The following is a 14,069-nucleotide window of genomic DNA, read 5'->3' on the forward strand; positions in this document are numbered from 1 at the left end:
AAAAAAAAAAAAAAAAAAAAAGGATGAGTTCATATCCTTTGCAGGGACATGGATGACGCTAGAAACCATCATTCTTAGCAAACTAACACAAGAACAGAAAACCAAGCACTGCCTGTTCTCACTCATAAGTGGGAGTTGAACAATGAGAACACATGGACTCAGGGAGGGGAACATCACACACTAGGGTCTGTTGAGGGATACCATTAGGAGAAATACCTAATGTAGATGATGGGTTGATGGATGCAGCAAACCACCATGGCACGTGTATACCTGTGTAACAAACCTGCACCTTCTGCACATGTACCCCAGAACTTAAAGTATAGTTTTGAAAAAACAAATATGCAGTTATGATCATGAGAAAGGTTGTACGGATTTCGGGGCATGAGCTATGTGAGATCTGTGCTGAGGATGATGATGAAGCAATATTGTTGGTGCAGGAAGTAATGACAGGGGCTGGAAAAACCCTTGGAGGAGCCACCTCCCCCATGAGCCTGCCGTGCTTTCTTCTTGCCTTGCTGTCTCCTCCGTCTCTGGCTTCTCTCCTTCTCTGGCCCCCATGTTGTGATGCCACATCCCACATGAAGGATGTCTACGCACAACTCCACTCAACCTCCAGATCTATTCAACACGGTGTCCTGCAAACTTCTCCTGTAGAATGTCCACCTAGCCTGATGCACGTTGCTAAGCCTTGAGACTGCAGCTCTCAGCGAAGAGACTCAGGCAGTGTGGTTGAGTAACCGAATCAAGGGACTGAAATTTATATCTAGACTGGGAAATGCAAATCCAGGATGATATCCCAACAGGCTGTCTGGATTCTGTAGTTTCCTCTCTCTTCCCTTGGTGTTTCCTGTTGTAGCTCCTTCCAGAGCACCAGCACCTGAACAAACACTCTCTGCACATCCTCCTGCAAGTGACAGCTCCTCTGCCAGCCTCTGTGTCTTCCTGCGTAACTGGTGGCAATTATGGCTCCTTCAGGGTGGTGGTGCAAATTATACGAGATTGTGAATTCCAAGACAAGAGACACAAATTTGTTGTTATTATTGGTTTGTTTCCATTTTAATGCCAGTTGTTGAAGACAGGATACAACAAGTAGAATATCATACACTGTGGAGAGTTTCACAAATTGCTTCAGCCAATTTGGGGAGGAGTTTGGAATTTTAAGGGGAAGTGATGGGCAGTTATGACCAGGCAGCCTTACCACAGAGATTACTCAAAAAACAGAGCACATCTGCCCCATGACACAGGCAAACGAATTGGGAGAGAAGCATTGTTCCCCTCGGCCACATACTGTCAAATACAAACATTCATCCTCTGATAAATGAATACATTTTTTTTAAGAGGCTTCACTCTGTCGTCCAGGCTGGAGTGCAATGGCACAATCTCAGCTCACTGCAGCCTCCACCTCCTGAGTTGAAATGGTTCTCCTGCCCCAGCCTCCCAAGTGGCTGGAACTACAGGCATCTGCCACCACACCTGGCTAATTTTTGTTTTTTGTCTTTGTTTTTTGAGACGGAGTCCCACTTTGTCACCCAGGCTGGAGTGCAGAGGCGCAATCTCAGCTCACTGCAATCTCTGAACCCTGGGTACAAGCAATTCTCCTGCCTCAGCCTCCTGAGTTGCTAAGACTACAGGTGCCCACCACCACACTGGCAAATATTTGTATTTTAGTAGCAATGGAGTTTCAACATGTTGGCCAGGCTGATCTTGAACTCCTGAACTCAGATGATCCGCCTGCCTCGGCCTCACAAAGTTCTGGGATTACAGGCGTGAACCGCCACTCCCGGACAAAATGAATACATACTTTGTGTTGCATTTATAAAACAGATCATTGTACAGTGTGAAAAATGCATAAACTAGGTCTATCCATAAAAATAGAGATGAATCCTGGGAATAGAATGGCGCGCGAAAGAAGGAGGCCAAAAAGAATGCATGTGAAATGACTGCGTTTTTTGGAAAGAGACAGCATATTTCATTTAGGAAGTAATAGAAAGATGCGAAAATTATGAATAAAGAAACAAAATGACTCACTTAAAAATAATGGTGATTGTCGCACACACAGATTGTGAAAGGAAGTCTAGAAGCTTCTGGAACAACAGCCATGTCCCTTCTAACTTTCCTTTGGTTCTACCTATCTTCTGTTTTGATTATTATTAATGGGTCATTTTGTTTAATGTTTATTCTTTAGGTTTTGAACTTCGCAACTAACAATGAAAAAATAGAAAGGTTTTGGAAGAACCTCAGGTGATAACAGTTGGATCCATTGGAAACCATATGGGAAATAGCCGGTTTTCTGAAACCTCAACCCAGGCCGGTCCAGAGAGGGAACAAGTGCCCTGGCTGGACTGTTTTTTGTTTGTTTGTTTGTTTTTTGACTGTTGTTTGTTTTTTGGCTGTTGTTTGTTTTTTGTTTTTGTTTTGTTTTGTTTTTCAGATGGAGTTTTGCTCTTGTTGCCCAGGCTGGAGTGCAATGGCTCAATCTCAGCTCACTGCAACCTCCGCCTCCTGGGTTGAAGTGATTCTCCTGCCTCAGCCTCCTGAGTAGCTAGCATTACAGACATGGGCCACCACACTTGGCTAATTTTTATACTTTTAGTAAAGATGGGGTTTCACACCATGTTGACCAGGCTGGTCTTGAACTCCTGACCTCAGGTGATCCACCCACCTTGGCCTCCCAAAGTGTTGGGATTACAGGCGTGAGCCACCACACCCGGCCTGGTTGGACTCTTGACACCACATGGTGTGGGCTTGCATGAGGTGGACTCCTGACTTTAAATCCTCCTAGGAATCGTCAGTACCGCTCAATGGTGACGCACTTCATCTCTGTATTCTGAGGCTGTGCGTTAAATGCAATATCCATTGGTTACTCCCTGTGGAACTCTGAGAAAGGTCCTTAAACTGTGCGTCTCACATTCAACGCCCATAGCACTGGAATGGTAGGAGTGCTCATCTTCAAATGTTGCTGCCAGGTACTAGTGGGTAGTGTACCTACCTCACTAACCACAGGACTCAGTAACATTTTCTGCAAAGGACAGGATAGTAAGTAGTGTATGCTTTGAAAGCAATAGGAGCTCTGTTGCAGCTACTGAACTCTAGCACAGTAGGGTGAAAGCAACCACTGACAATTTGTAAATGAATGAACATTGCTATGGCCCAATAAATGACATTTTATTTATGGAAATGGGTGAGGAACCAGTTTTGACAGTAGGGTCATAGTATGCTGGCTCCTGACTTAAAAGATCTGAGCCTGGCATCGTTTTTTGTGTTCAAGATACATGACTTACCTAACATTAGCACCATCGTGGAATTATTTTTGTCACCACCATCATCATCATCATTATCATCACCATCGTTATTCTTATTATCATCCCCAACATTGACCTGCTCCTCATCATCATTACTGTCTTCATCAAAGCCATCATTGTGTCTTCACTATGATATGGCACAATGCATCTTTCCTCCAACATGGAAAATATGAGTCTACCATATTTTCTTCTCTCCATAATGAGAGTAAATTCCAACGCAGAAATGTCCTGAAGGGAGAGGAAAATTCTCTCTTCTGCCTTCCACGTTCTGGAAGTATTTATTAAAATGAGAGATAAAAATGCAGACAGAATCTTTAGATATTGTAACCTATTGAAAAGGCTGCAATAAAACACTACTAAAGAAATACATTTGTATCTATTTGTAATGTTCTGTGGGGGTAGGACAAGAAGGGACCCCACAGGGGTTCTGAGTGTTTCCTGCTGTTTTTGCATTTTTGACAATTAAGCAGAGCCAGTCCTGTTAGAGGCAGCACAGGAAGCTCCAGGACCAGAGAGAGACCTCATTGCTGGGGGTGTGGGTGCTCAGAGAGCCTCTTGGAGGGAGTGGCACCTAAGCTAGGGCTTGGAAAAATAAGTAAGAAATTTCCAGTAGATGGAGGTGAGGAAAATGCTGAAAGGCATTGGAAGCAGATATTCAGATTAATAGGTAACCTCATGGGTAAGACGAACGCAAACATTTCCACGGTCCCAGTAGATGGGACAAACGAAGTGTGATGAGAATTGAGGTAGAGATGGCAAAAGAAGCCTGAAAATGAGGGCCCTTAGTAGCACACTGAGGCCCTCAGATAAGCCTGTCCACAGGTGGTAGACCAGGCTCAAATGGAGAAACCCAAAACTGAAAGATAAGAACATTGTTCACAGCCTGAAATTCAAAGCTGAGCATAAGGGAGCCTTTGATGCTTCCAACATGGTGGATGATTCTCAGCTTATGTGCTGCCAAAGGTCCAGAATCTTGTGTGATTTCAGGGTCCATGGGGGAGGCGGCCAGGCCAAGAGACAGAGAGACTGGGGGTAGTGTCTGAGGTAAAGCCAGTCACGGTAGTCCCCACTGTCTTTGAAGCCATGCTGGGAATTGGAAAATCTTCACACTTAACCCTGAAAATGTGAGCAAAGTCCCTGAATCCAACAGAGAAATCTAACCCTGATATAAAAGTCTCAGAGATGTACTTAAGGACCCTTGGGGTTTTCCAGTGGTTTCTGCTGTTGGATTGTGATATCACAGAAGTAGGGATAGAGAGGGAGGCATTGGAACAAGAGAAGCACATCGGTAATGGAGATATGGAAATGTATTATCTACATGTACATCTGCAAGACATGATGGGAGAGAGAGAGAGAGAGACTTATTAACCAAGTGTGGACTGAGCTTCTATCATCCACATCCTGGCGAACTACCATATAATCCATAAAACGCATCCTCCCTCTCCCTTCTTCTTGCCTATACGACCCAGGAACCAAGTCTTGGGAGGATTCTGGATCCCATCCAAGAGACGAACAGCAGCAATGTTCCTTCCCAGACACCTGCCTAGGAGTGGGAGAAATTTTACTCTTTGAAGGCTTGTATCTGGTTTGCCAAATACTACTCCAGACATTCTAGTGGTGTGGGACTGTATTTCCTGGCAACTAAAAGCAGAAGGCAGGTGTGGTGGTGATAAACTTAAGGAAATAGCCACAACCTGAAATGTACAACAGTGAAATGGAGACCATGGAATGCAATCTGTCCTCCAGAAACCTGGAGATGCTCCGTGCTTGGGAAACCCTGGGTCTGTGGATTATAGGAATGACACAGGGTAAGAGCAGACAAACTGATGGCAAGTGTTTTCATAGCAACTTGAACTCCATTGCTCTCCCACACCCAGAAGACTATCAGAACACTAGGAGTGTCTTTCTTTGAAAACATGGAAAAACTCCTGAGCAAATTCTTCCAGGTACTTTTGTTTAGGTAATCTTAGGGTAACACCTGGTTGATCATCTTGTCACCCTAGACTACAACTGGACATATATATATATATATAATGGGCACCTTAAAAATAAGAAAAATCATTTTAAGGCAGAAAATGTTCCTGTCCAAGGGCCAATAGTATTCATTTGAAGTAATTTCAGATGAAGTCCAGATTATTGCAATCTAAGGCTAAATGTATTCTTAGGCTTGAAAATTGAGATTAAGTTGATTAATGTAGATGTTAGGGTTTAGTTCATTGTCCAGGCAGTCCAGTGCAGTGAATCAGTGGTTGGAGATCAGGGAAAGAATTTATTCTATTCTGGGACAAATATCTTATCAATCTCACTAGACTGACAGCACAAAGACAGGAAACAAGGGAGCTATATTCAAAATAGAGAAAGGCAGAGTCTAGCTTGAGCTAGGAATGACTCAGCCAAAGGGAGAGTTGAGCAACCATAGAGTTTTCCACATGCTGACATTTTGGGGATCCCCCCATGGGCCAGTCAACCCCCAACTGATCAAACTTCACTAAACCCAGTCATAACTTGACCCTTGCCCAGGAGATGCAACGTGGGGTAGGAGCTAAGAATCATCTTTCTCGGTGTCACGTGATGTCAATTGAACATGAAACAATCCCATTACTGGTTATATACCCAAAGGATCCTAAATCGTTCTACTATAAAGACTCATACACACGTATGTTTGTTATGGCACTATGCACAATAGCAAAGACTTGGAACGAACCCAAATGCCCATCAATGATAGAATGGATAAAGAAAATGTGGCACATATACACCATAGGATACTATGCAGCCATGAAAAAAGGGATGAGTTCATGTCCTTTGCAGGGACATAGATGAAGCTGGAAACCATCATTCTCAGCAAACTAACACAAGAACAGAAAACCAAAGACGGCATGTTCTCACTAATATGTGGGAGTTGCATCATGAGAACACATGGACACAGGGAGAGAAACATCACACACTGGAGCCTGTCAGGGAGTTGGGGGTCTAGCAGAGGGATAGCATTAGGAGAAATACCTAATGTACATGATGGGTTGATGGTTGCAACAAACCACCGTGGCACGTGTGTGCCTCTGTAACAAACCTGCACATTCTACACATGTATCCCAGAACTTGAAGTATAATCATAAAAAAAAAGAAAATGAAACAATAAAACATGAGTTCTTATGAATCACAGAACACCCGTGCCCCCAAATTAAGTTGGAAATTTATGATTCATTCCAATTAGGTCGTTTTTAGTATCTCACAAAAGTTTGATTCTACAGTGAAACATACTTTGAAAAGAATGAAAAGATTCTTGTGGTCTTTTTACTTCTTGTAAGGCGTTAGGATCCACCCGTTCGAATACCTTTGCCCGGGACCACCTGCAATGCTTTTCTTTCCACTCCCAGGCATCCCTTCATTCAGATAATGCCAACTCATCATCACCATCTGACCTCTCATTCAGCTTCCTCACCACCCTCCATCTCAAATCCACAAAATATGTGATTGCTTTCTCTTTTTTTTTCTTTATTTTTTGAACTTCGACTTTTATTTTAGATATGGGGATATATGCTCAGGTTTGCTACATGAGACTATTGCACCCAGGAGGTGAGTGCAGTACCCAGTGAGTATCTCTTTCATCCTGTCCTATTGCTTTAAATCTTTCCTTCCCGGGACTGGTCCTATTTCTAAACTTTTTGTGTAGTGATTTTATCAACTTAGTTTTTGCTAGGATGCTAGATTTTCCAGAAGGGGAGGTAACTGGAAATGAAGTCTGGGTTACTGTGAATCCAATATATCTGCTTTGCTCGCCTTTATCTCTTGTGTCCTGGGATGGCCACAGGTTGACATGTTTAAATGTTTCTTAAGTAAGGATGGATAAGATTTACTGAACGGTGAGTGCATGACTACAAAAACAAAATGAGGCTGGGTGATGTGGCCGATGCCTGTAATCCCAGCACTTTGGGAGGCCAAGGCGGGCAGATCACCTGAGGTCAGGAGTTCAAACCCAGCCTGGCTAATATGGTGAAACCCTATCTCTACTAAAAATACAAAAATTAGCTGAGCGTGGTGGCTCATGCCTGTAATCCCAGCACTTTGGGAGGCCAAGGCGGGCAGATCACCTGAGATCAGGAGTTCAAAACCAGCCTGGCTAACATAGTGAAGCCCCATCTCTACTAAAAATACAAAAATTAGCCTGGCGTGGTGGCAGCTGCCTGTAATCTCAGCTACTCGGGAGGCTGAGGCAGGAGAAGTGCTTGAACCCAGGAGGCTGAGGTTGCAGTGAGCGGAGATTGCACCACTGCACTCTAGCCTGGGTGACAGAGCGTGATCCTGTCTCAAAAAAAAGCAGCAAAATACAAGAAGAAGTCCAGGACTGGTAACGGCAAGTCATGTTGAGCGGTTAGAAAAGGGGTGAGGACATCGAAAAACTTCCTGGCATAGTTCTCAGTCCTTGCCTAGCACAGGTTACTCTGAAAGCAGGACGTAAGGATATGAGCGCAGGTAACTGATTTGGGTACCAGGGTTAAGGGAATAGGGTAGAGAAAGAGAGAAGGGAAGGAATTTCTGAGATCAGCACGCATCGCGGACACCACTGCAGCAGGTAACAAGGACAGGTCCACACCAGGATCTCTGACAATTGCAGACCACGATCCAGAACTTCCCTCCAAAACAGGAGATACTCGGCAATATGTATGTGACTTCCTTGTTCCCATTTCTGGGAGTTTGTTTTTCCCCAGAGATTGTCCGATGCATCAGGCTTTGGCTGAAATAGCTTCCCATCAGCTCCTTACACACCAGTGTGGAGACACACATGGAAATCCTCAAAAAGAGATATGCCCCGTGATTCTGAGAGTGACCCCAAAGGATACGGAATGAGGTACTAAACGCAGGTGCTTGGAAACCTGAATGCAGCGGTATTCATGCAGTTCCCGGCACTTTGACTTTCAGCCTCCTGTAAGCCTCTCCTTCTTTGCCTTCCTGACCATTAGACATGATTTATTTTGGGTTTGTTTTAACCTCTACTTCCTCCTTCCCCTCCCACCCTATGTTTCAGTTCTAAAATTAGAAGGTCCTCTCATCTTTTTTTTTTTTTTTTTTTGGGACTGAGTCTTGCTCTTTCGCCCAGGCTGGAGTGCAGTGGGGCGATCTCCGCTCACTGCAAGCTCCGCCTCCCGGGTTCCCGCCATTCTCCTGCCTCAGCCTCCCTAGAAGCTGGGACTACAGGTGCCCACCACCACACCTGGCTAACTTTTTTGTTTGTTTGTTTTTTGTATTTTTAGTAGAGACGGGGTTTCAGCGTGTTCGCCAGGATGGTCTCGATCTCCTGACCTCGTGATCCGCCCGCCCTGGCCTCCCAAAGTGCTGGGATGACAGGTGTGAGCCACCGCGCCCTGCCCTTTCTATCCTTTTAAGGAGATCAGAGGCAGAAAATGATTAGTCACCATCTAGGACAGACCACAATTCCAGATCATTGCAGGACATGCCCACTCGAATGGATGATTATTGAGAGCTGACCACCTGCAGTGTTTTACCCAGGCAGCGGCCTGAGGGTGGAAGCTAACGCAGGCAGCGGCCTGAGGGTGGAAGTTAACGCAGGCAGTGGTCTGAGGGTTGAAGCTAATCCACGCAGTGGTCTGAGGGTTGAAGCTATCTGGCCTTTTTGCGTGCTTGTTATCTATTTATGGTTATTTTTCTTTTCAAAATAATTTTACTAAATATTGAATTCACCAACTATATATATTTATGGAGTACAATGTGTTATAAATGTATACATTGCAGAATGATGGAATCAAGCCAATTAACATGTCCATCACTCCACATACTAACATCTATCTGCAGTGAAGACATTTAAAATCTATGCTTGGCTGGGCGCGGCGGCTCACGCCTATAATCCCAGCAACTTTGGGAGGCCCAGGCGGGTGGATCAACTGAGGTCAGGAGTTCGAGACCAGCCTGGCAAACATGGTGAAACCCCATCTCTATTAAAAACACAAAAATTAGCCAGAAGTGGTGGCGGGTGCCTGCAATCCCAGCTACACAGGAGGCTAAAGCAGGAGAGTCGCTTGAATCTGGGAGGCAGAGGTTGCAGTGAGCTGAGATCACACCACTACACTCTAGCCTGGGTGACAGAGAAGACTTCGTCTCAGAAAAGAAAGAAAGAAAAAAAAAAAAGATTTTGGAGCTACATCGTGCTGGCGCTGAAGAGAATGAGTTTTGTTTTGCGGCACAGTTTTTAGGTGGCTACTGGGCTCTGGTAGAGATGGAACGTTCGGCCTCACGTAGGCAGGGCCCCGTGGGACATCAGTAGCCGACCATGACCTGGCTGCGCACTGGCCCACCAAGCGTTCAACTGGCATGCCCAGCCGCTCTCCGTCATCACAGAGAAGTGGTTTCTGAGAGATTTGGCTAAAGGAGTCCCTGAAGGCCTGTGGGAGGCAGAATAGTGACCTTCCAGAGATGTCGACGTCCTGAGCCTCAGACCCTGTGAATAGGGGGAGCTTATGTGGCAAAACAAACTTTGCAGATGTGATTAAGTTAAGGATCTTGGGTTGGGGAGATTATCCAGGTGGGCCTAATGTAATTGCAAGGGGCTGAATAAATGAAACGGGGGAGGCAGGAGGGTCAGAGTGAGAGAAGGAGGTGAGTGGATGGAAGCGGGGGCCGGATAACGGGACTGGTGGCTTTGAGGATGGAGGGAATGGTGAGGCCGGAATGTGGGAGCCTGCAGAAGCTTGAACAGGCCGGGGAATGGATCCTCCCTGGAGCCTCCAGGAAGACATGGCTCTGATGGCAACTGTGTCTTAGCCCAAGGAGACCCATTTTGGACTTGTGACCTCTGGAATGGTAAGTCAAGAAACCTACATTATGTTAAGCCACTAAGTTTGTGGTGATTTGTTATGGCAGCAATAGGAAGGTTTATGGTTCACCTGTGCTCTGAACACACAGGTTTTTGTTTGTTTGTTTGTTTGTTTGTTTCACTTGTTCAATGATGTACCCCCAGCATCAGGCTTATTGCAAATACACAATACATACAGGTTGATGTTTGGGCAAGAGAGGAATTAAGATGAGGGAGACAGCAGGCTGGGATCAGAGAGACCCCATTTCTGTCTGAAATGTCTGCAGAGAACCTGGTGCCTGCCCCAGCCCTAGCCCTGGGGAAATGAAAGTCAGGCTGGGGTTCAAATGAGGGCAGTTTCCCTTCCTGCGGGCGGCTGATGGAACAACCCCATGACTAGAAGGACCCAGCCTCTGAGCGGCCACACACCGTGTGTCTCTCTGTCCTGCCGGCACTGAGGACTCATCCATCTGCACAGCTGGGGCCACTGGGAGGAGACGCCATGACCCCCACCCTCATGGTCCTGTTCTGCTTAGGTGAGATTTAAAAAGGGGGAGGGGATACCCAAGTCTTGGAAGAACTTTGCCTCACAGCCAGGCCCTGGTTCTTTAGGAGACTCAAAAATCACAGGGTAAAGAGAGGACCTGCTCAGGCTTCAGGGGCAAATCTCTCACAGGGAATTCTCTTCCAGGGCTGAGTCTGGGCCCCAGGACCTGTGTGCAGGCAGGTGAGTCTGTCCCCAGCTGTCCCAGGTCCCTCCTCCTCCCTGGGGACAAAGGGCCACCCATGGGCAGCTGGGAGAGGAGACAGCAGTTCTGGGTGACTGATGGCGACGTCTGAAGGGTCCTGGGACTGAGAGCTGGGATCTGAGGGCTGAGGGACGTCTTGGGATGCAGCCTCTGATTTCCTTCCAGGGCCCCTCCCCAAACCCACCGTCTGGGCTGAGCCTGGCTCTGTGATCAGCTGGGGGAGCCCCGTGACCATCTGGTGTCAGGGAACCCTGGACGCTCAGGAGTACCGTCTGGATAAAGAAGGAAGCTCAGCACCCTGGGACATACAGAACCCACTGGAGCCCAGGAACAAGGCCAAGTTCTCCATTCCATCCATGACACAGCACTATGCAGGGAGATACCGCTGTTACTATCACAGCCATCCAGACTGGTCAGAGGACAGCGACCCCCTGGACCTGGTGATGACAGGTGAGAGGACACTCAGGGGTCCCAGCCCCAGGTTCTGTCCTCAGGAAAGGGGTCGGCTCTCAGGGACGTCTCCCTCTCACAGCCCAGCCCTGGGGATGATGCGGGAGGTGGGAGCCCATTTAACACGGAGCCTCCTTCTCTCCTAGGAGCCTACAGCAAACCCATCCTCTCAGTCCTGCCGAGTCCTCTTGTGACCTCAGGAGAGAGCGTGACCCTGCTGTGTCAGTCACGGAGCCCGATGGACACTTTCCTTCTGTTTAAGGAGGGGGCAGCCCATCCCCTGCCGCGTCTGAGATCAGAGCATGGAGCTCAGCTGCACCGGGCTGAATTCCCCATGGGTCCTGTGACCTCAGTGCATGGGGGGACCTACAGGTGCATCAGCTCACGCAGCTTCTCCCACTACCTGCTGTCACGCCCCAGTGACCCCGTGGAGCTCACAGTCTTAGGTGAGGCTCCTGACCCTGTCCCCTCTGAGCTCAATGGCTCAGCTCAGGCCCTGCCCCCAGGAGAGCTCTGGGCAGGGACGGAGGAAGGGGGGCTCAGCCAAGGGGAGACTCAGCCCTCAGAGGGGAGGAGGACAACGGGGTCTTCCCAGGCATGCCCATGCTCTTCTCCCTTACCTGTGGGGTCCAGAAGGTGCCAGGAGGGGAGAGACAAGGTCCCTGGGAAGCCACAGGGCAGATGTAGGAAGAGGTTCAATTTGTGGTGGAGACTCTGGGGCAACCCCAGACTCTCACCCTCCTCTTGTCCTTCTACCCAGGATCCTTGGAGAGTCCCAGCCCCTCACCCACAAGGTCCATCTCAGCAGCTGGTGAGTCTTAGAGGCCTCTGTCCAGAGAGTTTCCAAAGCCCGAGGCCTGTCTCAAGACACGCTCAGTGGATCTAAGTCCTCGTTCCAGTTCTCAGCTGGGCTTGCTTCCAGGGATGTGGGAGTCGGGCAGTGACTTGGGAGGCACTGAAGCCTCCCAAGGCCCTGAGGCTGGGCTAATGCGGGGTGAGGGGTCAAGGCAGAGGGAGATGTTGGGAGGAGAAGCCGAGCTGAGGTGGGGGGCAGGGCAGCCCCAGCCCTCATGTCCCTGTTCTAACCCAGCAGGCCCTGAGGACCAGCCCCTCATGCCTACAGGGTCAGACCCCCAGAGTGGTGAGTGAGGGGCTCTGAGTGGGAGGTGAATGGAGTCCCTGGGGGGCAGGGGTGGGTTCTGTCCTAGGTTCAGCCTCCTCTGGAGATGGTGACGTGGACAGGCCCCTCCCCTGCCTGGGCCTCAGTTTCTCCAGGTGTAAAGGAGAGAGGCCTGCGGGTGGGAATATTCCTTTCAGCTCTGACTCCCAGCTGTGACCTCCTGGGAGAGGAGGCCTCCCAGGGAAGCCTCCCAGAGTCGATTCCACAGGGGCCTGTCCTGTCCCACCTGCAGCGGTGACAGTGACTTGGGGCAGGGGAGGGGAGCAGGGCTGTGGTTCAAGATGGTCAGGCTCTTTCCCTGCAACTCTGAGGCTTGGCTCTGGTGCAGGGAATAAGGGCTGCAGATCAGAGTCCCGGGTTCACTTTTTAACTCTGCTGCTTCCTGGCTGGGGACCCAGGGCAGGCGATTCCCCTCTCTGAGCCTCAGTTTCCTCCTTTGTGAAATGGGTGGAGAGAGGGTGGCAATCTCAAGTTGCACGACTGCTGTGAGGGTTGGAGGTAATGAAAGAAAGACCCAGCACACACAGTAGGTGTGCGCACAGTAGGTGCTCACATCAGTGACATCATCCCCATTCCTGATGTCATCACGCCCAAGGTCTGAGAAGGCACTGGGAGGTACTGATCGGGGTCTTGGTGGTCTCCATCCTGCTTCTCTCCCTCCTCTTCTTTCTCCTCCTCCAACACTGGCGTCAGGGCAAACACAGGACATCAGGTAAGAAGGAAATTGGGGGACCTGTGGGCCGATGCAGGGTGGGCTCAGGGCGCTAGCCAAAGAGAGTCCAGATAGGAGAGATCAGCTTAGGAACTGCTCCAGAAATTCCCAGTGAGAAAATCTAGAAAGAAGAAAATAAAGAAGGGCATAATGGAAGTGCTTTATTCTTGCGGTTTTTCTACACTTAGGAAGGATTTAAAACATCCTTGCAAGTGTATTTTCGGGTTTGTCTTCCTCTTGAGTTGCATGTGGAAGGCAGGTGGTTCTAACATTCCGAGAGCTGAGACTCTGTCCACCTTTCCCCAGCCCAGAGACAGGCTGATTTCCAACGTCCTCCAGGGGCTGCAGAGCCAGAGCCCAAGGATGGGGGTCTACAGAGGAGGTAATTCTGCCTGAAGACCTCAGACTCCCACCCACCCCAACAGCCACCTCACTGCCCCTCACACTCCCGTATCCTCCCCCAGGTCTAGCCCAGCTGCTGACGTCCAGGGAGAAAACCCCAGTAAGTGGGAGGCAGAGGGGGTGCACCTGGGGTGGAGATGCGGGCCCCAAAGTTTCAATAGCAATGGGGGCAGGAGTACAGGCTGGTAAGGGTCAGGGACTCGGGGGGAGGTGGTCTGAACCCACACTGTGGGACCTCGGGGACATCACAGCCCCTCCCTGCATCACGGTGGCCCTAATGGGAACAGGGCAGGGTCTGGCAGGAATGAGCGGTCCCAGGGAACCTTCCCATGAGACAAATCCCTTGCTCTGCCCCAGCAGATGCTGCCATGAAGGACACACAGCCTGAGGACGGGGTGGAGCTGGACAGTCGGGTGAGACCCCGCCCCTGTCCCGGGCACCAAAGGCCTCCTGGTGCCAGATCTAATCC

The 14,069-nt window shown here is 48.8% G+C and overlaps 2 protein-coding genes across 2 annotated transcripts in view; both read left to right on the forward strand.

Moving 5' to 3' along the window:
• LOC105551604 (leukocyte immunoglobulin-like receptor subfamily A member 6) overlaps positions 1 to 14,069 on the forward strand; it is a 122,587-nt gene that overhangs the window by 71,386 nt on the left and 37,132 nt on the right.
• The window catches only part of LILRB4 (leukocyte immunoglobulin-like receptor, subfamily B (with TM and ITIM domains), member 4), a 5,886-nt gene continuing 1,511 nt past the window's right edge, over positions 9,695 to 14,069 (forward strand). Inside the window, exons 1-12 of the mRNA XM_011996909.1 lie at positions 9,695 to 9,755; positions 10,077 to 10,115; positions 10,395 to 10,643; positions 10,799 to 10,834; positions 11,022 to 11,306; positions 11,453 to 11,752; positions 12,067 to 12,117; positions 12,397 to 12,447; positions 13,082 to 13,198; positions 13,505 to 13,580; positions 13,663 to 13,700; positions 13,958 to 14,013. Of these exons, the coding sequence (XP_011852299.1) occupies positions 10,610 to 10,643; positions 10,799 to 10,834; positions 11,022 to 11,306; positions 11,453 to 11,752; positions 12,067 to 12,117; positions 12,397 to 12,447; positions 13,082 to 13,198; positions 13,505 to 13,580; positions 13,663 to 13,700; positions 13,958 to 14,013 (1,044 nt within the window). The 5' untranslated portion in view covers positions 9,695 to 9,755; positions 10,077 to 10,115; positions 10,395 to 10,609. The remainder of the gene's footprint in view (positions 9,756 to 10,076; positions 10,116 to 10,394; positions 10,644 to 10,798; positions 10,835 to 11,021; positions 11,307 to 11,452; positions 11,753 to 12,066; positions 12,118 to 12,396; positions 12,448 to 13,081; positions 13,199 to 13,504; positions 13,581 to 13,662; positions 13,701 to 13,957; positions 14,014 to 14,069) is intronic.

The sequence above is a fragment of the Mandrillus leucophaeus genome, unplaced genomic scaffold (assembly GCF_000951045.1).
Source record: "Mandrillus leucophaeus isolate KB7577 unplaced genomic scaffold, Mleu.le_1.0 Scaffold53, whole genome shotgun sequence".
Classification (NCBI taxonomy): domain Eukaryota; kingdom Metazoa; phylum Chordata; class Mammalia; order Primates; family Cercopithecidae; genus Mandrillus; species Mandrillus leucophaeus.